Below are 24,056 nucleotides of genomic sequence, written 5' to 3'. Positions count from 1 at the left end.
CCTGGGTGACTGAGACCCTGTTGCTAAATAAATAAAACAATGGAGAATATTTTAATTCCTAATTTTTAATAATATCTACATTAATAAATATAACATTAAAAATTTTTTGAGAGACAGGGTCTCACTTTGTTGCCCAGGCTGGAGTGCAGTGGCATGATCATAGTTCACTGCAGCCACAACCTCCTGGGCTCAAGCAGTCTTCCCACCTCAGCCTCCTGGGACTATAGGCACTTTGCCGGCATGCCTGGCTAATTTCTTATTTTTCTGTATGTAGAGATGGGGTCTCACTATATTGCCCAGACTGAACTCAAACTCCTAGGGTCAAGTGATCCTCCCACCTCAGTCTCCCAAAGTGCTGTGTGAGCCACTATGTCCAGCTAAATGTAACATTATTAAATGTAAATACTACAGCATCAGTTCTACCAGAATGCTGCTTTAAGTACAGCAAAATTCCAAACTCTGAAATTTTCATTTTTTCTTGAACAAATTTTGATGCATCTTTGTTCTTATACAAATTTCTGACATACTACATATGAAAAATGATCCACTCTCAATGGGTATTATACATTTTATTTAAAGACTTCAAAGTAAAAAAAAAAAAAAAAAGGTACAGAAATACAGATTACATTATGATGACCACAGTAGTATTCTACATGACAAAAATAAAAACAGATTTAAGTAAATGTACCGGCACTGAACAAGCATTTACTTAACATCCAATCCAGGCTGCATATGCACAAAATGATCTGACCACATGCTTATGCAAAATAAAGTTTTTCTTAGAACGCCAAAATTCCAACCATTCTGACTGTCCGCTGCCTATTCCCCTGTTGAGTATTTTGAGCGAACCTCTATAGAATATAAGAACAATTGGCATGGCACTTAAAGACTGCAAAAAACAGAACACAATTAAAAACATTTATAATGCATTTCTGTATAAAATACACACCGTAAATCTTGTTAAAAAAAGATTTAAAAACAAAAGACCACCCTGAATAATGGTTAAAACCTCATCATAGAAAAATGCTCATCATTTTGTACACTGATAGAAACCACTGAGAGGTTTTTTTGGGGGGCTGGCGGGAAGGTAGATACCTAACTTAAAGATTCATTCAAAATTTGCTTTAAATTGTGGGTAATAACTCACTGCTTACCCCTTCTCAAAATGTTTTATCATGAATACTCTAATATTTAACCACAGGACAAACATAAAGAATAACCTGAAGAAGGTATTTCTCAAAGTGAGGTCGAAGGCCCCAAAAGAAGTCTAAGGTGGGCTCACTAGTGTGCATTTTAAACCAGCTTCCTAGGTGATTATTTCACATTCCCAAATCTGAGAACTAATGCCCTATGGGAAACAGCACCACTTAAAAGCAAGGCCATAAACATATTTCTGACATGAGATACAGAATTCTAAGTTTATGATTTGAAGTGAATACTGCTTTTTGTTTTAAAACAAGTTTCAGGTGTTAAGAGAAACATATTAAATAAACATGTGGATGTATATAAACATTTTCCTTTGACGTTTTCATTGCTTTCAGACTTATGTTACTTGAAGGAAAGAGAGTACACAGCTAGAAACTTTGGAAAAATGACATTTCCAATGAAATGTAGCATCCACCCCTCCAAAAAAAGATAATTTATTAAATGCCTACAAATTTTAAAACATTTGAAATTTAAACTAGATAACTTTCCTAAAATTAAGTTTTACTAAGATTAAAAAATTTTAAGTAATTTAGATAATCATGTTTACTTTTTAAGTCCCTTTTCATTAAAAAAATATTTAAAATAAACAACAGAAGGATGCTATATTTGGCACCCCTTTAAATAATAAGCTGCTGAACACTAATATCCATAAAAAATAATCCGAGGAACTCTGCCTCTGAAATGTATTCTACTATGTATTACATGTGTTATCTAGTTAATAAAAACTCACTGGAAGAGCTGATACTGTGATGTGTGTGAGTGTATGTGTGTGTCCTGAACATTTATTCATGCCTACTTTATTTTTCTGATTTCACTAAAGGGTCCAATCATATAGATAATATGGTTTAGGGGAAGAAATGAGCATAATTAAGATACCCTACTTAAAAAATAAATAATTTTCCTGTATGCTAAATTATAAGGAAAAAATATTATACATTCTGCCTCCACTGAAGACATGGAATGCTTTTACAAGTTTGGTAACAATAATGAGTGCCTCATTTGAATCAAGTCACAAAAAGCAACTGTGGGGATTCACTCTCCAATAGGAAATAAAAATATTACCAGTGTACTCTTCTGTATCTATTTTAAATTTCTGGTTTTTTTCCTTTCTATACACTGAGTAATTTTCCATTCAACTGCATCCTTGGTCTTTTGCAGTGTATATATTAACACTGCAGTTAAAGTTTCCAATAAAGGGATAGGCTCAGGAGCTACCCCGTTAATATACTTAAAAAGAAAAACCACTTGTGCCAGTTTTGCAAAAATAGTTAATGATTTGGAATCTGATTCATAATAAAAAGTGTCTTTTTTAACTCAAGAAGAATTTCCCAATTTGGTTTTTGTTTTGTTTTGTTTGAGACCGAGTCTCACTCACTGTTGCCCAGGCTGGAGTAATCTTGGCTCACTGCCAACTCCATCTCCTGGGTTCAAGCGATTCTCCTGTTTCAGCCTCCCGAGTAGCTGGGATTACAGGTATGTGCCACCATGCCCAGCTAATTTTTGTATTTTTAGTAGAGACAGGATTTCACCATGTTGACCAGGCCAATCTCAAACTCCTGACCTCAAGTGATCTGCCCGCCTCAACCTCCCAAAGTACTGGGATCACAGGCATTGAGTCACTGCACCCAGCTGAATTTCCCAATTCTAAGCAAGCAGCATCTTCTATTACCAATTTAATAACTGCTGCCTTAAAAAAGATCAATAATTTATTTATCCAAGGCAATAAAATTTACACCTGAATTTTTAAACATAAAGAACTCCAAAACTAATAGGTAATATAAAAAGTTGTTGCATTTTATATTAATCTTTTATTTCAAAATTAAACCCTGAAATGATTTAACACAGAATGACAAAAATTATGGGAGGTTTATGATGTAATCCCACTATGTGCCTTAATGCAACAGATACTTTTTTAATGCAGTGTTTTTTTTTTTTAAACAAAAAAGATAACTTCATTACTCATCTGTAGGCCTTTTAAAAACTGAAAAACCAGTTCAACTAAATTTTGACATGATTGTCTGGAAGCTAGTAGTATTAATTTCTTTTTCATAGTAAAACAGATGTAATAATTGATTCATATAGTCTACAAGAGAAGATATTGGGTGTTTTTTTGTAGGTGGCAAATATAAAATGGTTAATTGTATCCAGGCTGGCAGCAAGTTTATCCATGCATTAAATGGCAACATGAGTAGAATACATGGTTGAAAAATGAGGATCAGACACATTCTTCTGCAGACATCAAAAGAGGATTGATATACTCAAAACCTTCAAATTCAGACTGATCAATCTTCCTCACAATGTCACTGTTGAAAGAAAAATAAATTTATTTTCATCATAATCAAGATTTCTTCAACCTTTAAATGGTAAAATAAGATTAAAAAACAAGTAATTAGGCTAATTGTACTGAAAGGAAATCTATAAATTTTTAGATTAATCCCCCAGATTTTCTAGACGAATCAAGAATGGAGTACTGAAAATTAAAAAAACCCCGATAATCTCACAAGCAAGTTTAGAGCCAAAAAGGACTTCAAAACTGAGGACTGCGAATAAAAAAGACACCAGTTGTCACCATTCCAGTTAATCTTAACTTTTGACCAGAACAACATTCCTAGTTACAGGTGAACATCCAGGTTTGAATTAGCATTCAATTTAGTAGTCACCTCAACAGCCAGATGTTAGTGTAGCCCAGAAGTTAGCCAAAAGGAAAAGGCAATAGGAACAAGTACACTAAGAGACCTGGAATGAGGAGAGAACACCGCAGGGAGATCATGGGTCACAGAGAGGCGAGAGGTTGGCATTTTGTTACACTGGGCTTCTACTTTAATATACAGTGAGTAGTGCTATCAAATATTTAATACATAAATGTATTATGCCATACTAAGAAGCACAAAGTTACAGAGGATACAGTCCCTTCCTTCAAGGAAGGGAGGTAACTCCTACTGGAAGAGAAAGCAGTACTTGTTAAATTTTATACACAATAAGCTAAGTCCTGTTCTAACCATGGTTCTAAAGAAAGGTGTGACTTCTAGTTGGAGAAATCAAGGAAGGCAGTATTCATTCTGCAAACACTTAATGAATGGAATGATGAAAGACTGTGGTAGGTCTTGGGAAATGCAAGTAATTAGGGTGGAGCACAGGAATAGAAGTGTGTTAGATGATGCTGAAGAAAAATAATGGCTAAATCAAAGAGGCCAGTGATGTTTACACCAAGGAGTTTCACCTGGATCCATCAAAGATCTGGTTGCATCTGAGGTGGCTCTGAAAGATGGGAAGATTTCAATAGGTAAAAATGAAGGCGGGATACACAGGAATGAGCAGGCAGAAGCAGAGACAATAATACTACTAGGGAATGGTGAGTAGCTAAGACTGATCAGAACACTGTTTGTATTATGGTGAGAGGTATCGCTAGAAAGTCAGGCTGGAGCAGATGTGGGGAGGCCTTAAATGCTAGCCAAGAGGATAGATGTTACCTGATAGGCAATGAAGGAGTTACTGAAGGTTTCTAATTAAAGGGGTTCAAGAATTGGAGTGGTACTTCACAAGGCATACAGAATAGGTTGCAAAGTGAAGGAGTAAAGATCAATTAGGAGGCTGATACAATACTCTGGGTATGACTTGAATGAGGCCTGAACTAGGGTGTGTCAATGGGAAGAGAAAAGAAGGATCTGATGTAAATGATGAAATAATGAAAACACAGACAAAGACTTGGCAGCTGCAGGTATTATGTAATCTGTTAAGAAAAAGGAGGAGTCCACAACCACTGACATCTGGAATCTGAACAACAGGGACACACCATGAGCAGAACTAGGTAACTAAAAAAAAGGAACTGATTGAGAACAATAGAAAGAGATCATAAAGGGTCATTACTTTCATTTTAGACTTCATATATTTGAGCTGCTTGGCTGACAAACTGGGGGCCATGTTAAACAGAAATGCAGCTCAGGAGATCTAACGGCAGGGGATAAGTGCTTCAGAAACCATCATGCATTTATTCTTCACAGCAACCTTATGAGGTAGGCAATTTGAGAACAGGCTCAGAGAAGTTATGCAATTCCTATCCAAGGTTACCCAGCTGGTAAGAGGTGGCATCGGGATTCAAACTCCTATCTTTTGATTAAATCCAGTGTTCCTTCTAATACACAATGCTGTCAGAAATAATGACTTGGTACACATCTTTCTCCTCTAGTAGACAGTACGCTTTTGGGGAGATCAGACTGTCTTGTCTTTGAATGTCTAGTATTTAGCATAACACCTTTTGCTCAATAACCATTTGCCATTTAACTGAGAGCCATTTAATTAGCTGGTATCTATGCTACAGGGCTGGCTGAAATCTCCAAGGTACAAACTGCATATAGCAAAAAGAAGGCTGTCATGAACAGAACCATGGAGCATCCTGGTCTCAAGGGGACAGGGAAAACACATGAGAGGAAAGTAGTCACAGAGATGAAACAGAACCAGAATAGGCAGTGCTACCCAAGGCAAAGCCATGAGTACCAAATGCTTTACATTCATCAAGGGAGAGGAGGACTGACCCCAAAATACTTTACAATTTAGAAATTAAGAAATTGATTCAACCTTCAAAAGCTGGAGGACAGGTTCGGTTGTAAGGGGTTGAAGTGTTGACAGTAAAAAAAAAAAAAAAAAAAATTCAAGACAATCAATGTTGACTAGTCTGAAGAAGTTTGATTAGAGGTGCTGTGTATTTATTTTTCTTTGACCATGAACATCTATTAACTTTTTTTTTTTTGAGGCTTTAAGATGAAATGAAAATGAGGAAAAACGTGGTTGTTCAAAGAGGGAAAATGAGTTAGGGGGAAAAATCAGAGTATCTGAGCATGCTTACACAGAGGGAAACAAGCCAGAAAAAAATAAATCAAAGAAGGTCCAATAAAAAGATAACTGACAAAATGAAATCTTGGAGAAAACTAAGGAAACAGGTCTAGGAAAATAGCAGGGACACCCCTTGTAAAGGAGAGTCTTCCAAGAGTAGGGAATAAGAAAATGATGAAAAGAGTTAGAAAGCAATTCTGAGATGCAAGGTGGTCTGGGGACAGCTGGAAAGGAGGCAAGGTCACGTCAGAGAGGTTATCAGTCCTTGCATCAAATTAAGACAAGGTTAATCCATTAACAGTGATGGAAAAAGGAGTGGAACTGAAGGCTTCTGAAATGAAGAGACTGTTTGGAGCAGGTGCTGGGAGAAATGTGGTAAGAAATGAGATAGAAGTGAAATGACTGCCAAACAATAAGGGCCTCCCTGAGATTAGAGAGAATGAATCTGTAACAACAGGTAAATAATCAAAATATCTCCCAATTATTCCAAACTACATGTTTAAAAGATGAAGTATAAGCACAAAAAATATACCAGATCACTGATGGCTGGATTTAATAACTCAATGTAATTTCTTAAAAAAAGCAATTTGGCAATACAAGAGCTTTAAAATGTTAATACCCTCTGACCTAATTCTCTTTCTAGGAATCTATCTTAAGGCAATACTCAGGAACTCAAAGACAGTCCTTGTCAAATGGGAAACAGTGCAGCGTGGTAGAAAGAGCACAGGCCTTAGTCAGTCAGATTTGGGTTTGAATCCTGACTCTGCCACCTGATAGCTGTGTAACTTTGCTTAACCTCTCTGAGCCTTGGTTTCCTCATCTGTAAAACGAAGATGACAGTAACTAGATTACAAAGTTGTTGTGAAAATAAGATAATGCACTATAAAGCAAAGGAGAAAATGACAGTTACTATTAAAACTTATAATGGTACAGTAGATACAAATACCAGTAACTGAATGGTTGTATAAATTATAGTATAGGCCGGGCACAGTGGCTCACGCCTGTAATCCCAGCACTTTGAGGCCAAGGTGGGTGGATCACCTGAGGTCCGGAGTTCAAGATCAGCCTGGCCAACATGGCAAACTCTGTCCTTACTAAAAATACAAAAATTAGCTGGGCGTGGCGGCACGCGCCTGTAGTACCAGCTACTCAGGGTGTCTGAGGCAGGAGAATCATTTGAACCTGGGAGGCAGAGGTTGCAGTGAGCCGAGATTGCACCACTGCACTCCAGCCTGGGCAACAGAGCGAGACTCCATCTCAAAAAAAAATAAAATGAAATAAAATAGAAAATAAAAAAATTATAGTATAATCTGATAATGAAACATTGCATAGTCACTAAAAATGGGATTTCCAAAGAACTTAAAAAAAAATTTCAGTGTACAGAATTACTTACTCGTCATCTGGAGTGAGCTGGACAGGTTCATTAGTAAACTGAGAATCAAAGTTGTCCAAACCAAATTCCCCAGAAATATTTGGTTTAAAGGGAGGTACCACCTGTTTTTGCTCCATCTGAAAAGACATACTGGATGACAGCTCAAGTCTGTATTCTTAGAAAAACTCCACCTCTACAGTTCTCCTCTGCACTCATTGTTTACCTTATTAAAGTGAGTCCTGAAGCATGGTTCAATGATATTAGCAATGATGAACATAATTTACAAATATGAGCTGGGCATGGCGGCTCATGCCTATAATCCCAACCGCTTGGTAGGTTGAGATGGGAGGATCACTTGAGGCCAGGAGTTCAAGACCAGCCCAGACAACATAGCAAGATCCCATCTCTATAAAAAAATTAAAAATTGGCTGGGTGCAGTGGCTCACACCTGTAACCCCATCACTTTGGGAGGCCAAGGTGCGCAGATCACCTGAGGTCAGGGATTCAAGACCAGCCTGGCCAACATAGCTAAACCTCGTCTCTACTAAAAATACCGAAATTAGCCAGGCGTAGTGGCGCACACCTGTAATCCCAGCTACTCTGGAGGCTGAGACAGGCGAAATCACTTGAACCCAGGTGGTGAAGGTTGCAGTGAGCTGAGATTGTGCCACTACACTCCAGCCTGGGAGACAGAGCAAGACACCATCTCAAAAAAAAAAAAAAAAGAAAATTAGCTGGGTACCATGGCTTATGCCTGTAGTCCCAGCTACTTGGGAAGTTACACAGGAGGATCTCTTAAGCCCAGGAGTTCAGTCAAGGCTGTCGTGAGCTACACTACAGCCTGGGCAATGGAGTGAGACTGTTTCTCCTAAAAAAATAAAAACAAGTATAAACATTGATATGGGCCTCAATAACATTACAACCTGCTTTATTACATTAATATTCAATTTTTTGGCTGGGCATGGTGGCTCACCCCTGGAATCCCAGCACTTTGGGAGGCTGAGGTGGGTGGATCACTTGAGGTCAAGAGTTCAAGACTAGCCTGGCCAACGTGATGAAACCCCGTCTCTACTAAAAATACAAAAATTAGCTGGGCGTGGTGGCGTGTGCCTGTAATCCCAGCTACTCAGGAAGCTGAGGTAGAATTGCTTGAACCCAGGAGGTGGAGGTTGCAGTGAGCAGAGATCACACTACTGCACTCCAGCCTGGGTGACAGAATGAGACTCCGTCTCAGAAAAAAAAAATAAATAAATAAATAAATAATTGAATTTTTTTTTGTTTTAAAAGTTTTCTAAAAAGCAGTTTAGAAAGTGGTTTTAAGTTTTTAAAGCTGTGATATGTTAGCTAAGACAATAAAATTTGGCCCGAGATAGGCCGGGTGTGGTGGCTCACATCTGTAATCCCAGCACTTTGGGAGGCCGAGGTGGGTGTATCACCTGAGGTCAGGAGTTCGAGACCAGCCTGGCCAACATTGTGAAACCCCCCCCATCTCTACTAAAAATACAAAAATTAGCTGGGCATGGTGGTGAGTGACTGTAATTCCAGCTACTAGGGAGGCGGAGACAGAACTGCTTGAACTCGCGAGGCGGAGGTTGCAGTGAGCTGAGATCGTGCCATTGTACTCCAGCCTGGGTGACAGAGCAAGACTCTGTCTAAAAACAAACAGAACAACAACAACAAAAAATTGGCCCAAGATAATAATGAAACCTAATAGTTGAGTAATCAAAATTTACATACCATATCCCAATCAACATTTCGGAAGAATGGGTGTCCCTGAATATCAGCAAATCCTGTTTGAGGATGACAACCCAACCGTTCCTTAGGGTCCTATGGTGAAAGAAATGTTTCAAGAATTGGGTGAATGTCATGCTTTAAAATAAATCACCTTTGTGATCTGTGTTTTGTGCCCTCACATGATACTCTTATTTCTGAAGTTGGAATGGTCTACCTTTTATTTCTAGAAAGTACAACTCCAGAACAACTTGAGTTATTTGAAACTTGTGATAGGTAAGATTTCCTCAAGGCACTTTCTCCACCCATCATGTAATTAAAACAGAGAATCATCACCAATTCCTTGCTAAAGAAAAACAGGAGGAAAAAGAGAACAGCAGAATCATTTGACAGCACCTAGCCATTTCTTTGGCATGACCTAGTGTGAGAGTCAAAACATGCAAACCTCCAAACTTCATGAGAATTTTGTTTTTAGCTTAATTTAAAATCCCCATGCCCAATTATAGCAACAAACCACCACCTGTGTAAGACAATGATACAACCATTATCTGAATCACTGGACTGAGAAGGAGCCTGCAATTTATAAAAAGTCTTGGCTTATTCATCACTATGAATGAGAATATGTTCCCATTTTTCTTTCTGATAAAAGGTATTTTATTTTGCATATCAACACCTCTTGCCTTCATTTTTCACTATGTGAAAAATTAGGTTTCAAGTTTAAATCTTTCCTCACATAAACTGTTCATTTTTTAAAAGGGTCAATTTCTTATTTTATTAAAACTCATTATCTTATCTATTTACCTTAGAAGGTAAATGTACATCAACCTTTCTATCATACCATTTCTTTAAAGTAGAATTTATAATTGCCAAGACCACACTCCTAGATCCTAAAACTCCTCTAGCCTACCAACAGCAACAAACAATCGAATGATGTTCACATTTTTAAGAGCCAAAGACAGAATTTCATTTCTTCCGAATCTTACCTAATTATAGCATTTTTGACATGAGAATTTGTAGGGAGCACTGCGGCCCACGTGCTCAAAAAGTACATGGTAATAAATAGATTCTATGGATAATGATACAGAGAAAATGGAAACAGAGTTCAAAGTACAATTATGGCTAAACCCAAAGATTAACTCTTCCCCTATGTGAGAATATGGTATATATTATTTACACACACACAAAAATTATGTAATATATAGCTGGGGAGTAAATTTTATTGCCAAAATGGAAAGGACAACTAACTTATCTCAGGATCTAATGCTGTCAATTACTCTTTGGGTAAGAGACAAATTCTGGGTCAAACTGAAAAAGTTACATTCTCTACTGTTTTGGATTTTTACATTTCCCAAACCGCTACTGACCAGTTTGATATATACAGAAAGAGACAAATCACAAAATATTCTTATACACAATTTATACCTTATTAAGAAAACTCTTCAGAACACTTGCAGCTTTTACAGACAGAGAACGTGGTATGCGAATTTGTTTTTCCAAAATAACTAGAAAGATAAAAATTATAGTATTATATTTAACTTTTACATGGCTTTAATCTTTTTTCTTCTTTTTTGAAAGGGGCTTGTTCTGTTGCCCAGGTTGGAGTGCAGTAGTGCAATCACAGCTCACTGCAGCTTTGACCTCCTGGGCTTAAGCAATTCTTCCACCTCAGCCTCCCAAGTAGCTGGGACCACAGGCGCCACCATCACGCTCGGCTAAATTTTTTTTTTTTTTTTTGAGATGGAGTCTTGTTTTATCATCCAGGCTGGAGTACAGTGGCATGATCTCAGCTCACTGCAACCTCTGCCTCCCGGGTTCAAGTGCTTCTACCACTTCAGCCTCCTGAGTAGCTGGGATTACAGGCGTGTGCCACTATGCCCAGTGAGTTTTATGTTTTTGGTAGAGATGGGGTTTCACCATGCTGGCCGGGCTAGTCTCGAACTCCTGACCTCATGAAGGTAAGTGATCCGCCCACCTCAGCCTCCCAAAGTGCTGGGATTACAGGTGTGAGCCACTGCGCCCAGCAATGGCTGGCTAATTTTAAATTTTTTTGTAGAGATAAGGGTCTCACCATATTGCTCAAGCTGGTCTTGAACTCCTGGGTTCAAGCAATCCTCCTGCCTTGGACCCCCAAAGTGCTGGGATTACAGGTGTGAACCACTGCACCTGGCAATCTTTAAATTTCTTTTTTTTTTGAGACAGAGTGTCACTGTCTTGCCCAGACTGGAGTGCAGTGGCACGATCTCAGCTTACTGCAACCTCCGCCTCCAGGCTGAAGTGATTCTCCTGCCTGAGCCTCCTGAGTAGTTAGGATTACAGGTGCCCGCCACGATGCCCAGCTAATTTTTTTTTATTTTTAGTAGAGACGGAGTTTTGCCATGTTGGCCAGGCTGGTCTCAAACTCCTAACCTCAAGTGATCCACCCATCTCGGCCTCCCAAAGTGCTGGGATTACAGATGTGAGCCACTATGCCTGGGTGCAATCTTTAAATTTTTATTATAAGATATTTAAGGCATTCCAGGAGAAAAAATAAGATATTACATATATAACTGAAGTGCCTCCTGTACTTTCCTAAACCCCTTCTTTTCCCATCTTCTCAGAGAAAGCCTCTAATCTGAATACTATTTATCATTTACATGAATGTCTTATTCTTTGACTACCTAATTGTGCCTCAGTTTCCTCATCTGTAAAATAGGAATAAAAAAATACTTCATAGGATTGTTATGAGGTTTAAATGAGTTAACATTTGTAAAATGCTTAGCATATATAATATGCAATTTTTTTGGACACTGTCAAATTATTCTTTAAAGCTGTTGTGTCAGTTTTCATTCCTACCAGCAGTCTAGAAGAGTTCCAGTTGCTCCACATCCTCACCAGCACTGGTATTACCCAACTTTAATATTTTGATCAAATGTACCGATATGAAATGGTAACTCATTAACATTTAATGTGCATTCCCTTAATTGCTAGTGAGACTGAATGTCTTTTCACATATTCCATGGCCATTTGGGCATGAAATGCCTATTTATATCCTGTGATGGCTTTAATTATTAAATGTAGAATTTTATAGTAGTTTTCATACTTCTTTGGATTCTGTGCTAGAGGTCCCTGCACTTGTCTGCTTGTTTCTGTCAATTCCGTATATTCCCTGATGTGGGGCCTTTTTTCCCCATCTTTTGATCACTCATCATCTTGGTGCTCTATTTTCCCCTCATACTGTTCTTGAACTTATGCACTCAGCCTCGGGGTCCCTGTGTAAAGATTATCTCTCTAGCCACAGGATGCCTTTCTCCAATCTGTTTGTGATGGATAATTCTAAATAACCCCTGTTATGATTTTGAGTATGAGAAGGTAACTGTGAACAGGAGTTCACTATAGAAGATTATAGAAAAGAAAGAATGTATTAAAAAACATCAAAACCTAATACACAGAGGCCAGGCGCAGTGGCTCATGCCTGTAATCTCAGCAAGCTGGGGAGGCTGAGGTGGGCAGATCACTTGAAGTCAGGAGTTCAAGACCAGCCTGGCCAACATGGTGAGACCCTGTCTCTACTAAAAATACAAAGTTTAGCCGGGCATAGTGGTGTGTGCCTGTAATCCCAGTTACTCGGGAGTGTGCTTGTAATCCCAGTTACTTGGGAGGCTGAGACAGAAGAATTGCTTGAACCAGGGAGGTGGAGGTTGCATGGAGCCGAGATTGCGCCCCTGCACTCCAGCCTGGGCAAAAGAGTGAGACCTTGTCTCAAAAACAAACAAAAACAACAACAAAACCTAATACCACGAGTCAGGATTATATTTTCCAGATTATGCTCATTTTTCTTACTCAAAGTAGTAACCTGAATCACTCTCATTTGTACTCTAGAATAGGTTTTTCTCAGAGAATCTCTGTAAAATACTCCAAATTACCTTGGAAGAGATAATCCTCTGTGTTCTGGTCAGGGTTATCGGAGCTCCCAACAATATCAAATGGAGACCTTCCTGCCATCATCTCAAACATGAGCACTCCAAGAGCCCACCAGTCAACACTGAAACCTTCAGAAAGAAATTTTAAAGCAATAAATTATACACTTTGCATTCTTGAAAGTTAATAACTGGAAATTTTATCACATAAAGGAAAAAGAAACAATGAAAAAGTAAACTCTAAATGCATTCCAACTATCATGGTAGGCACTGAAGATTATAGAAATGCTTCATTTATCAACAAGGGTAGGTACCTAAAAGATAATTTTAAAAATAAAATTATGAGAAAAAAAAACTTTCTTTCTCCATGTATTTCTACTTTCAGACTCATGCCCAATATCTAATATTGTGTGTTGAAGATATAATTAAATTGTATTTCAGAGTAATCTCCTTGGTTTTTTTTTCTTGAGACGGGGTCTCACTCTGTCGCCCAGGCTGGAGTGCAGTGGTGCAATCTCGGCTCACTGCAAGCTCCACCTCCTGGGTTCACGCCATTCTCCTGCCTCGGCCTCCCGAGTAGCTGAGACTACAGGCACCTGCGACCACGCCCGGCTAATTTTTTGTGTTTTTAGTAGAGACAGGGTTTCACTGTGTTAGCCAGGATGGTCTCGATTTCCTGACCTCGTGATCCGCCTGCCTCGGCCTCCCAAAGTGCTGGGATTACAGGCGTGAGCCACCGCGCCCGGCTATATGTTGGCAACTGCTGGAGGTGTGGACAGGGGCTTTTTTTTTTTTCTTTTTGAGACAGAGTCTCACTCTGTCGCCCAGGCTGGAGTGCAGTGGCACAATCTCGGTTCACTGCAAGCTCCGCCTCCTGGGTTCACGCCATTCTCCTGCCTCCTTGGTCTTAAACTTGATCTTTTGCTAGCTGATAAAGACCAGTGAAGGACAGTAGATTCAGACTTTGAGCAGCTCTCACAAGTACCACATTGTCCTTTATATCTGCTGAACGCAGAGGGCCAAAACCCAAAAAGTCAAATGTTTTCTCAAGATAAGTGTATCTTCGGGTGCCTGAGATACAGTTAATCTTTCCACCATCTTTCAGATTCCTGGGGCAAATATCCCAGGAAATCTGAAAAATTTTCCAGGGGTTCATGACTCTGGAGTCACACGGGTGCTGTTCTGAATCCTTGACCTTAGGCGAGTTATTTAAACTTTCCGTATGTCAGTTTCTTCAACTGTAAAAGGAGAATTAATAGTACTTACCTCACAGGGTTGTTAAGAGGATTAACTTAGTTGATATATGTAAACTGCTTAGAATAGTGCCTGCTACTGTTTAGTGTTTGTCACTAATAAAATATTATTCAGCTTGGTACCCCCAAATACTGCCAAGGTCCCACTGTCTCTGATTTCAAAGTCTGGGACTCTCCATGTAGTTTTTAACAGGATCAAGAATCCTTATATTAATAAGATCATGTCAAAATGCATTAGTATACTGTAATGCAATTGGTACCACATTTTACCACCCATCTAGCAATAACTAAAATAATACCACCAATTTATTTATTACCATAATCTTCTCCTCTTAAAATTTCAGGAGCAATGTAATTAGGAGTACCACAGAAAGTGCTGGTTGTATCTCCTGGCCGTAATCCTTCCTTTTATTAAAAAGAACAGAAAGAAAGAATGAGATAAAAAATTCTGTTTTAAATTCACCCTTTCTATTTCACCTATCACATAAGTTCAGCATCTGCAGTGATACATTAAGCTCACTTAACATCACTAGAACAATTGCCTTTATTATTATTATTATTTTTGACAGGGTCTTGCTCTGTCGCCCAGGCTGGCATGCAGTGGCACGATCTCAGCTCACTACAACCTCCACCTCCTGGGTTCAAGCAATTCTTGTGTCTCAGCCTCCTGAGTAGTTGGAATTACAGGCATGCACCAACACACCCAGCTAATTTTTGTATTTTTAGTAGAGACAGGGTTTCACCATGTTGGCCAGGCTGGTCTCGATCTCCTGGCCTCAAGTGATCCATCTGCCTCGGCCTCCCAAAGTGCTGGGATTACAGGCATGAGCCATCACGCCTGGCAACTGCCTTTATTATTAAAATCACAGATCACTACTAAATAGCTTGAAGAAAACCTGTCCTCATTAGATGTTGCTAGAGTTGATTCAATTAAGGTACGACTTGAATTTAAAATAATTTACATACAAGTTAAAATTTAATACCAAAATTTTAATATTGGTAGAATAAGGCATATTTCATGAAGAAAAGAAGCACTTTAAATCTCACCTCCTAATACAACCATTGATAAGACTACAATATTTTCCTTCTGTTTATTTTTCCTAAGAACACCTTTTTTTTTTTTTTTTTTGGAGACAGAGTTTCACTTTGTTGCCCAGGCTGGAGTGCAATGGCACAATGTCAGCTCACTGCAACCTCCGCCTCCCGGGTTCAAGCAATTCTCCTGCCTCAGCCTCCAGAGTAGCTGAGATTATAGGCGTGTGCCACCACGCCCAACTAATTTTGTATTTTTAGTAGAAAATGGGGTTTCTCCATGTTGTTCAGGCTGGTCTCAAACTCCTGACCAGATGATCCGCCCACCTCGGCCTCCCAAAGTGCTGGGATTACAGGCACAAGCCACCACGCCGGGCCTGTATTTTAATAGCTATAGGATGGAAAAAAATAAGGCAAAACACACTAACAGGCAGAGTAAAGGAACTACCCAATAATTAATGAGACAATCACCAAGAAATTGTAACAAATATACACTTGCATACACTCAACAACATGGCCTCAAAATACGAAGAGTAAAAAAGGACAAAATTATTAGGAGAATTTCACCATCTCCAATCATAATAGAAGTTAATATGAGAATAATCTATATTAGAAAATGATGGATCACACATACTAAAAATCAGTAGGCAGAGAAAGATTTGGAAAAAAGCTAGAGTTAAAATATATATATATATATATATACACACAAAATACATATATATGTAGAATATATGTATGTCTATATGTGTGTGTGGAGTGAGGGAGAAGGAAGAGAGACATTAGAGAGAGAGACTCCCTGCATGTAAAGATTATATATCCTTTTAAGTACACATGGGCTACTGGCCATATATTAGGTCATAAAGGAAATCTCAATGTATTCCAATGAACTAATATTCAAACCATTCTCTGGCCACAAGGCAAATAAAAAAAAAATCAACAATAAAAAAGTCTAAAGACAACTGAATCATACATAATTAAGCATGTTTTAAAACTTTATAAGCATTTCCTACACAACTGAAGACTTTCTAATATTAACAACTATATGAAATTCAACAGAACATATGTACCTAGAACTTAACCACTTTCCTATAGATTATACGGTACAAAATTCTAAACCAAAAAAGAGGGGCAGTACAAAAATCAAGCCTTCCTTTTTTTTTTTTTGAGACCGAGTTTCGCTCTGTCATCCAGGCTGGAGTTCAGTGGCGTGATCTTGGCTCACTGCAACCTCTGTCTCCTGGGTTCAAGTGATTCTCACACCTCAGCCTCCCAAGTAGCTGGGATTACAGGTGCATGCAACCACACCTGGCTTTTTTTTCTTCTTTTAAGATGGAGTTTCGCTCTTGTTACCCAGGCTGGAGTGCAATGGTGCGATCTCGGCTCACTGCAACCTCTGCCTCCCAGGTTCAAGCGATTCTCCTGCCTCAGCCTCCCAAGTAGCTGGGATTACAGATATGCACCACCACGCCCACCTAATTTTTTATTTTTAGTAGTGACGGGGTTTCACCATGTTGGTCAGGTTGGTCTCGAACTCCTGACCTCAAGTGATCCACCCGCCTCGGCCTCCCAAAGTGCTGGGATTACAGGAGTGAGCCACTGTGCCGAGCCTCTGGCTTTTTGTATTTTTAGTAGAGATGGGGTTTTGCCATGTTAGCCAGGTTGGTCTCAAACTCCTGACCTCAGGTGATCCACCCACCTTAGCCTCCCAAAGTGCTGGGATTACAGGCGTGAGCACTGTGCCCGGCCCTTCCTTCCATTCTTGTCCCTGACTCACCCAGTTCCAGCTCCCTAAAGGCAACCACTATTATGTGGCCCTCCAGAGACATTCTGGGCATGGTGAACATATTTTTCTTCAAATTTCACCCTGTTATATATAACACTGCTATAAACATCTAGAAGAAATATTTAGTAATATGTTGTGACTCCAAGAATTTTAAAATGATTTCTAAAAGGGATATTATATGCTATTTTTAGAAATATGAATATGGTTTTTATTGTTTTCTATTATTGGCAACGGCAATACATTCTCATGAAAAATGACATGTACTTTCCGTACAATAGTCAGAGGTAAGAGATGTAGTCTGTTAACTTGTAACAGCTATGCTTAATCATTCACTTGTTGACTGAATGTCGGAATGTAGGTCCATTTGCTGTTTTCTGCAGCATAACAGATATTATTAGAATTCCTCTGTTGATGAAAACAACACTTAAAGGCACATCAGTTCATAAAACCACGAAAGGCTGCCACTTAATAAAATCAACGTTCATAAAATATTTCAAACATAACTCTAAATATACTAATTCAAGTTTTCATCACTATCCTTTGCAATCTTTATAAAGAAATTCATCCAACACTTGCATGAAGTCAAGCTTCAGGTAAGTTAAATATTGACTCTAAGTCATAAAAGAGCATTCAAACTTTTGGAGGGTTAATTTCTCATAAGCTTTATTTTTTATTTTATTTTATATGTATATATTTTGAGGGGGAGTCTCGCTCTGTTGCCCAGTCTGGAGTGCAGTGCAGTGGTGTGATCTTAGCTCACTGCAATCTCCACCCCACCCCAGGTTCAAGAGATTCTTCTGCCTCAGCCTCCCAAGTAGCTGGGATTACAGGCACTCGCCACCACACCTGGCTAGTTTTTGTGGTTTTAGCAGAGATGGGTTTTCACCATGTTGGCCAGGCTGGTCTCAAACTCCTGACCTCAAGTAATCCGCCCGCCTTGGCCTCCCAAAGTGCTGGAATTATAGGCGTGAGCCACTGCACTCGCCCTAGGCAGCTCTTGGAGAAGGAGGAAAGGCAGAAAGGGAGGTAGGAGGACATTTGATTTAAAGACCTACTCGATAAAGATATCAGATTTATGAAAGACCTGGAATAACTTGATTGAGGATCCCTGTAAGAAATGAAAATGTATAAGAAGCCAATATTATTTTCCAGTAAGAGTAACAAAAGACTAAGAAAGACAAAAAGAGAAAAGTCTTTTTTTTTTTTTTTGAGACGTAGTCTCACTCTGTCGCCCAGGCTGGAGTGCAGTGGCGCGATCTCGGCTCACTGCAAGCTCCGCCTCCCAGGTTCTCACCATTCTCCTGCCTCAGCCTCCCGAGTAGCTGGGACTACAGGAGTCCGCCACCACGCCTGGCTAATTTTTTTGTATTTTTAGTAGAGACGGGGTTTCACCATGTTAGCCAGGATGGTCTCAATCTCCTGACCTGTGATCCGCCCACCTCGGCCTCCCAAAATGCTGGGATTACAGGTGCGAGCCACTGCACCCGGCCAAGAGAAAAGTCTTAATTCATTTTTGTGATTTTCTTTTTTTTTTTTTTTTTTTTTGAGACAGAGTCTCACTTTGTCACCCAGACTGGAGTGCAGTGGCGCAATCTCCACTCACTGCAACCTCTGCCTCCAGGTTCAAGCAATTCTCCTGCCTTAGTCTCCTGAGTAGCTGGGACCGCAGGTGTGCCACCATGCCCAGCTAATCTTTTGGTGTTTTTAGTAGAGACAAGATTTTACCATGTTGGCCAGGCTGGTCTCAAACTCCTGACCTCAAGTGATCTGCCTGCCGGGCCTCCCAAAGTGCTGGGATTACAGGTGTGAGCCACCACACCCTGCCCATTTTGATTGTTTAAACAATGCAGTGATTCCATTAAAGGTGTTATTTAAAAATAACATTTTAAAATGTTATTAAAATGCATTAGTGTACTGTAATGCAATTGGTAACCACATTTAACATAACATTTTAAAATAACAACTTGAAAAATGCTGAAAAGTAAACAGAATCAACGTGTGATGCTACATAACAGAATGATACATAAAAGAATCAGACAACTCTATATGTTAAGACTTCATCTGTTATAAGCATTATGTATATATATATTTATTACTCTCTCTCTCTCTCTCTATATATATATATTTTAGACAGGATCTCACTCTGTCACCCAGACTGGAATGCAGTGGTGCGATTACAGCTCACTACAGCCCCAGGCTCAAGTGATCCCCCCATCTCGGCCTCCCAAGTAGCTGGGACTACAAGCACAACCAAGCCAGTGTAATTTTCCTATTTTTTGTAGAGATGGAGTTTTGCCATGTTGCCCAGGCTGGTGTCGAACTTCTTCTGAGCTCCAGCAATCTGCCTGCCTCGGCCTCCCAAATTGCTGGGATTACAGGTCTGAGCCATCATGTGTTATGCATTTTTTACAAATATCTTCAGTCGGGCGTGGTGGCTTGCTTTCCTTGTTAAGATAACTGGAACAAAATTATCCTCACATAGTAACATGACAAATACGTAAATGTATGAACTGCATTCCCCATTCACCTGAGGAAAGTGCCTCCAGAGCCTGGAGATTATCTAAATGCTAACATTATGAACTCTTGGGTTTGAGACGAGCCTGGGCAACACAGCGAGACCTCGTCTCTATTTAAAAAAAAAAAAAGTAAAAATAAAATAAAAATAAAGATCTTCTTAAATGACTTTATAATATTGATCATAAACTACAATAAAAGTTTTGGTCAGAAATCTCTCCTCATAAACCAAAATATTTACTCAGAATATCCAAGAGGCAGAATTACCGGATCAAAGAACATGACCATCTTTAGGATTCCTGATAATTCCCCCATCAAACTGCTTCTCAAAAGGTTTGTAACAATTTATATACACACCAGTGACATATGCCCATTTCTTTAAACTCTTGTACATACAGGCTATTCTAACTTTAAAACCCGTATCTCACAGGCAAAAAAAAAAAAAAAGGCCTCATTGTTTTAATTTGTGCACTTCGTATGAAGGGTAATACTCTCCATGTTTTTTGTTCAGTTTCATTTATTCTTGGGGATAAGACTCCTCTATCACTGTCACTTTTTTCTGAAATGAGAAAAAAATCCCTTAGGAAAAAAAATGACACAGAGATCAAAAAGGTACCACAAATATAAGTGATAGGTATACAGGGGTTCCACTCGCTAAGCTTTCTAATTGTTTATGATTGAAAACTTGTATAATAAAAATACGTAAGGGCCGGGCATGGTGGCTCACATCTGTAATCCCAGCACTTTGGGAGGCTGAGGTGGGTGGATCACCTGAGGTCAGGAGTTCGCGACCAGCCTGGCCAACATGGTGAAACCCCATCTCTACTAAAAATACAAAAAAATTAGCCGGGCATGGTGGCAGGTGCCTGTAATCCCAGCTACTCGGGAGGCTGAGGCAGGAGAATTGCTTGAACCTGGGAGGTGGAGGTTGCAGTGAGCCGAGATTGTGCCATTGTACTCCAGCCTGGGCAATAAGAGCAAAACTCTGTCTCAAAAATTAAAAAAAAAAAAAAAAAATTAAAATTAGCCAGGGATGGTGGGGCGCACCTTAATCTCAGCTACTTGGAAGGCTGAGGCTGGAGAACAGCTTGAATCCAGGAGGCGGAGGTTGCAGTGAGCCAAGATTGTGCCATTGCACTCCAGCCTGGATGACAGAGCGAGACTCTGTCTCCAAAAATAATAATAATAATAATTAATTAATAAGTATCATGTGAAAAGTACGGTTGAATTCTGTACATAAAAGCAAACATAGTTTAAGTGAAGATTTTATTCTTTAATGCATGCTGAACAGATAATGAAGTTAAATCTTCGATACAACTAGGTTGTCATATGCCATGTTATTAGCATTTAGATAATCTCCAGGCTCTGGAGGCACTTCCCACAGGTGAACAGGGAATGCAATTCACACATTTACGTACTGGTTGTTGTATTACTATGTGAGGATAATTTTGTACCAGTTACCTTAACAAGGAATAGTTCCTTACACATTTAGTGGGAAAATATCAGACATTTAAAATGGAACACTGTTATAAAAAGAATAAAACATCAAGAAATAGGCCAGGCGCGATGGCTCACGCCTGTAATCCCAGCACTTTGGGAGGCCGAGGCAGGCGGATCACGAGGTCAGGAGATTGAGATCATCCTGGCTAACATGGTGAAACCCCGTCTCTTCTAAAAATACAAAAACTTAGCCGGGCGTGGTGGCAGGCGCCTGTAGTCCCAGCTACTCGGGAGGCTGAGGCAGGAGAATGGCGTCAACCTGGGAGGTGGAGCTGGCACTGAGCCGAGATTGCGCCACTGCACTCCAGCCTGGGCGACAGAGCAAGACCCCGTCTCAAAAAAAAAAAAAAAAAAGAAAGAAAGAAGACATATTCTGGGAGTAACTGAAATTCTTGTTTTATCCTATTATGCTTTATGTCAGATGTTTAAAATTTAAATATAAAAAATGTTTGACTTCTGAGGAAAATCCTGAATGCATTACATAAGATTCACTACTAAATGGCAAAAATTGGAAGGTCATATGCAAATGGTTGTGTTAAGTAGTGGAATTGCAGACAATTTTTATTTCCAAATTTTCTTCAATTGTATTTCAACTTTCAAGATAAAAAGTTATGTATAATAAAAAGAAATTAGCTCTTATTGTAGTACACATAACACAGAAGATACAAATTTTGCAAATGGTTAGAAAAAAAAGTACATTTGTCTTTGTGCTAGAATTCCACAAAGCTTAAGTAAATTAGCAAAATTAGTAATCATTTCCTCATCTTTAAACATGAAGTTATTTTACAAAGACTACTAGCTGCTGAAGACCTTTTAAAATAACTAGAAAATTTTCCTCACCTTACACATGCCGTAGTCAGTGAGTTTAATGTGGCCTTCAGAGTCCAGTAATACATTGTCCAGTTTCAAATCTCTATAAATTATCCCTCGCTCATGAAGATAATTTAATGCTAGACTGATTTCTGCAGAGTAAAATCTAAAATAAAATAAAAAATAAGTCATTTGATTCAACCATATTTAAGTTCTACATTTACAACTGGAAACACAAAAATTCATATTAAAACATATTTTTTTCTCCCAGTGATTTTAGGAACAAATTTAAAAAATGAACTGAAGTACCACTTTAAAACATCTGAGCCCAAGACACAATTGTAAAAGTTCCTGTCTAACTTAAACTCACATTTTTCATAAAGCTATTAATTTGATAGTCTCAAACAGGGGTTCTTAATCTGGGTCCTTGGGTGAACTTCAGGCAGTCCATACTTCTACAACTGGGGGCAAAGGTGTATGCCCGTATGTACATGCACAGTATCTACAGAGTCCTCAAAGCTTTCATCACTTCTCTAAGGGACCCGTGATCCTCCGAGAAGGCTAAGAACCACTAATGGGGTCGAGAATAGAAAGAATACTACAAGCTGACTACTCAATACTATAAAATCCTCATGAAGGTTTTAGAAAAGGAATTAAATGACAATATTCTACAACTATAAACAACTGTAAAATTTAATATTAAATGAAGAACTTAAAAAAACTGCTACCAACTCACTGGTGACAACCCAGAACTTTTGGCCTGAATAATGAAAATGGAATGCCTGAGCTGATGTATGGCTGCTTTGGTGGCACATTATCATGATCATGTGTGGAGGTACATAACATACACCTCCTAGCTACTTAATTCCGTGATTTGGGAACTTAAGCCCTTGTCCTGGGCTTTAGTTCTTACAAAAGCAAAGATGGTATAAAACCAAAACTGGCACATTAATATAGTAAAAACCAGACTAGCTTTCCCACATTCAACTGAACAAACAAGGAACAAATATTGGCTATGTTCACAATTCAAAATATCATCTGTGGCTCTATGAAGGGTGACCATTTGATAAGGCATAAATACACAATGAACATAAATGAACACCAAAACAACAACAAAAAAACCCAAATAAACAAAAAACCCAGGTTGGCCTCAAGATTAGACAAGTACAATTTATATCTTCTTATGAAATTTTTGACAAGCAATAATGAAGTAGCAAATTTTCTACAAGTTTTTAATTTAAATGAAATTTCTAATATTTATTCCCTGCATGATAATAACATACATATACAAACTCACATGCTTCATTTTGGCATTACTCTTGTGAAGTAGGAAAGGGTGAGAATTACTGCTGATTATGAATAAGAAACAAAACATGGTACTGATGGATTAAACTTTTTACTCAAGGCCATGATCCCTTCCCACCTATCTCCTCCATCCAACACATAAACAATTTACAGTCTTGTATATTAATATCAAATTAAGGGCACAAAATTAATATTCAATACTTTTTTTTTTTTTTTTTTTGAGACGGAGTCTCACTCTTTCACCCAGGCTGGAGTGCAGTGGCACAATCTCAGCTCACTGCAACCTCCGCCTCCCGGGCTCAAGCGATTCTCCTAATTCAGCCTCCCAAGTAGTTGGGACCACAGGCGCCCGCCACCACGCCCGGCTAATTTTTATATTTTTAGTAGAGATGGGGTTTCACCATGTTGGCCAGGATGGTCTCGATCTCTTGATCTCATGATCCACCCGCCTCGGCCTCCCAAAGTGCTGGGATTACAGGCATGAGCCACTGCGCCTGGCCTATTCGATATTCTTTTATTCATCAATAATTATGGGATTAGAGGAAAAAAAAAGCCAAAGAACAATAAATCACAGGAAGAACAGTCAGAAGTATATACTAGTTTAAGAGGGATCTTTTTTTTTTTTTTTTTTTTTGAGACAGAGTCTTGCTCTGTTGGCCAGGCTGGAGTGCAGTGGTGCGATCTGGGCTCACTGCAACCTCCGCCTTCCGGGTTCAGACAATTCTCCTGCCTCAGCCTCCTGAGTAGCTGGGATTACAGGCACCCGCCACCACGACCAGCTAATTTTTGTATTTTTAGTAGAGACAGGGTTTCACCATGTTGGC

The 24,056-nt window shown here is 39.1% G+C and overlaps 1 protein-coding gene across 3 annotated transcripts in view; it reads right to left on the bottom strand.

The window, feature by feature from the left end:
- Positions 1–554: 554 nt before the first annotated feature.
- PRKCI (protein kinase C iota) overlaps positions 555–24,056 on the bottom strand; it is an 85,437-nt gene continuing 61,935 nt past the window's right edge. For 2 of the 3 annotated variants that reach the window (XM_526377.8, XM_063806394.1), the window contains 7 exons: positions 21,958–22,093; positions 14,606–14,693; positions 13,042–13,167; positions 10,562–10,641; positions 9,146–9,235; positions 7,430–7,545; positions 555–3,509 (listed from right to left, as the gene is read on the bottom strand). In XM_526377.8, coding sequence (XP_526377.3) covers positions 3,422–3,509; positions 7,430–7,545; positions 9,146–9,235; positions 10,562–10,641; positions 13,042–13,167; positions 14,606–14,693; positions 21,958–22,093 — 724 coding nt within the window. In that variant the 3' untranslated portion in view covers positions 555–3,421. Of the gene's footprint in view, positions 3,510–7,429; positions 7,546–9,145; positions 9,236–10,561; positions 10,642–13,041; positions 13,168–14,605; positions 14,694–21,957; positions 22,094–24,056 lie in introns of those variants that run through there. The other variant, XM_016942293.4, reaches the window with a different exon arrangement.

The sequence above is a fragment of the Pan troglodytes genome, chromosome 2 (assembly GCF_028858775.2).
Source record: "Pan troglodytes isolate AG18354 chromosome 2, NHGRI_mPanTro3-v2.0_pri, whole genome shotgun sequence".
NCBI lineage: Eukaryota > Metazoa > Chordata > Mammalia > Primates > Hominidae > Pan > Pan troglodytes.
The sequence above is the reverse complement of the archived record's forward strand: the minus strand, read 5'-3'. Positions and strand labels throughout refer to the sequence as shown.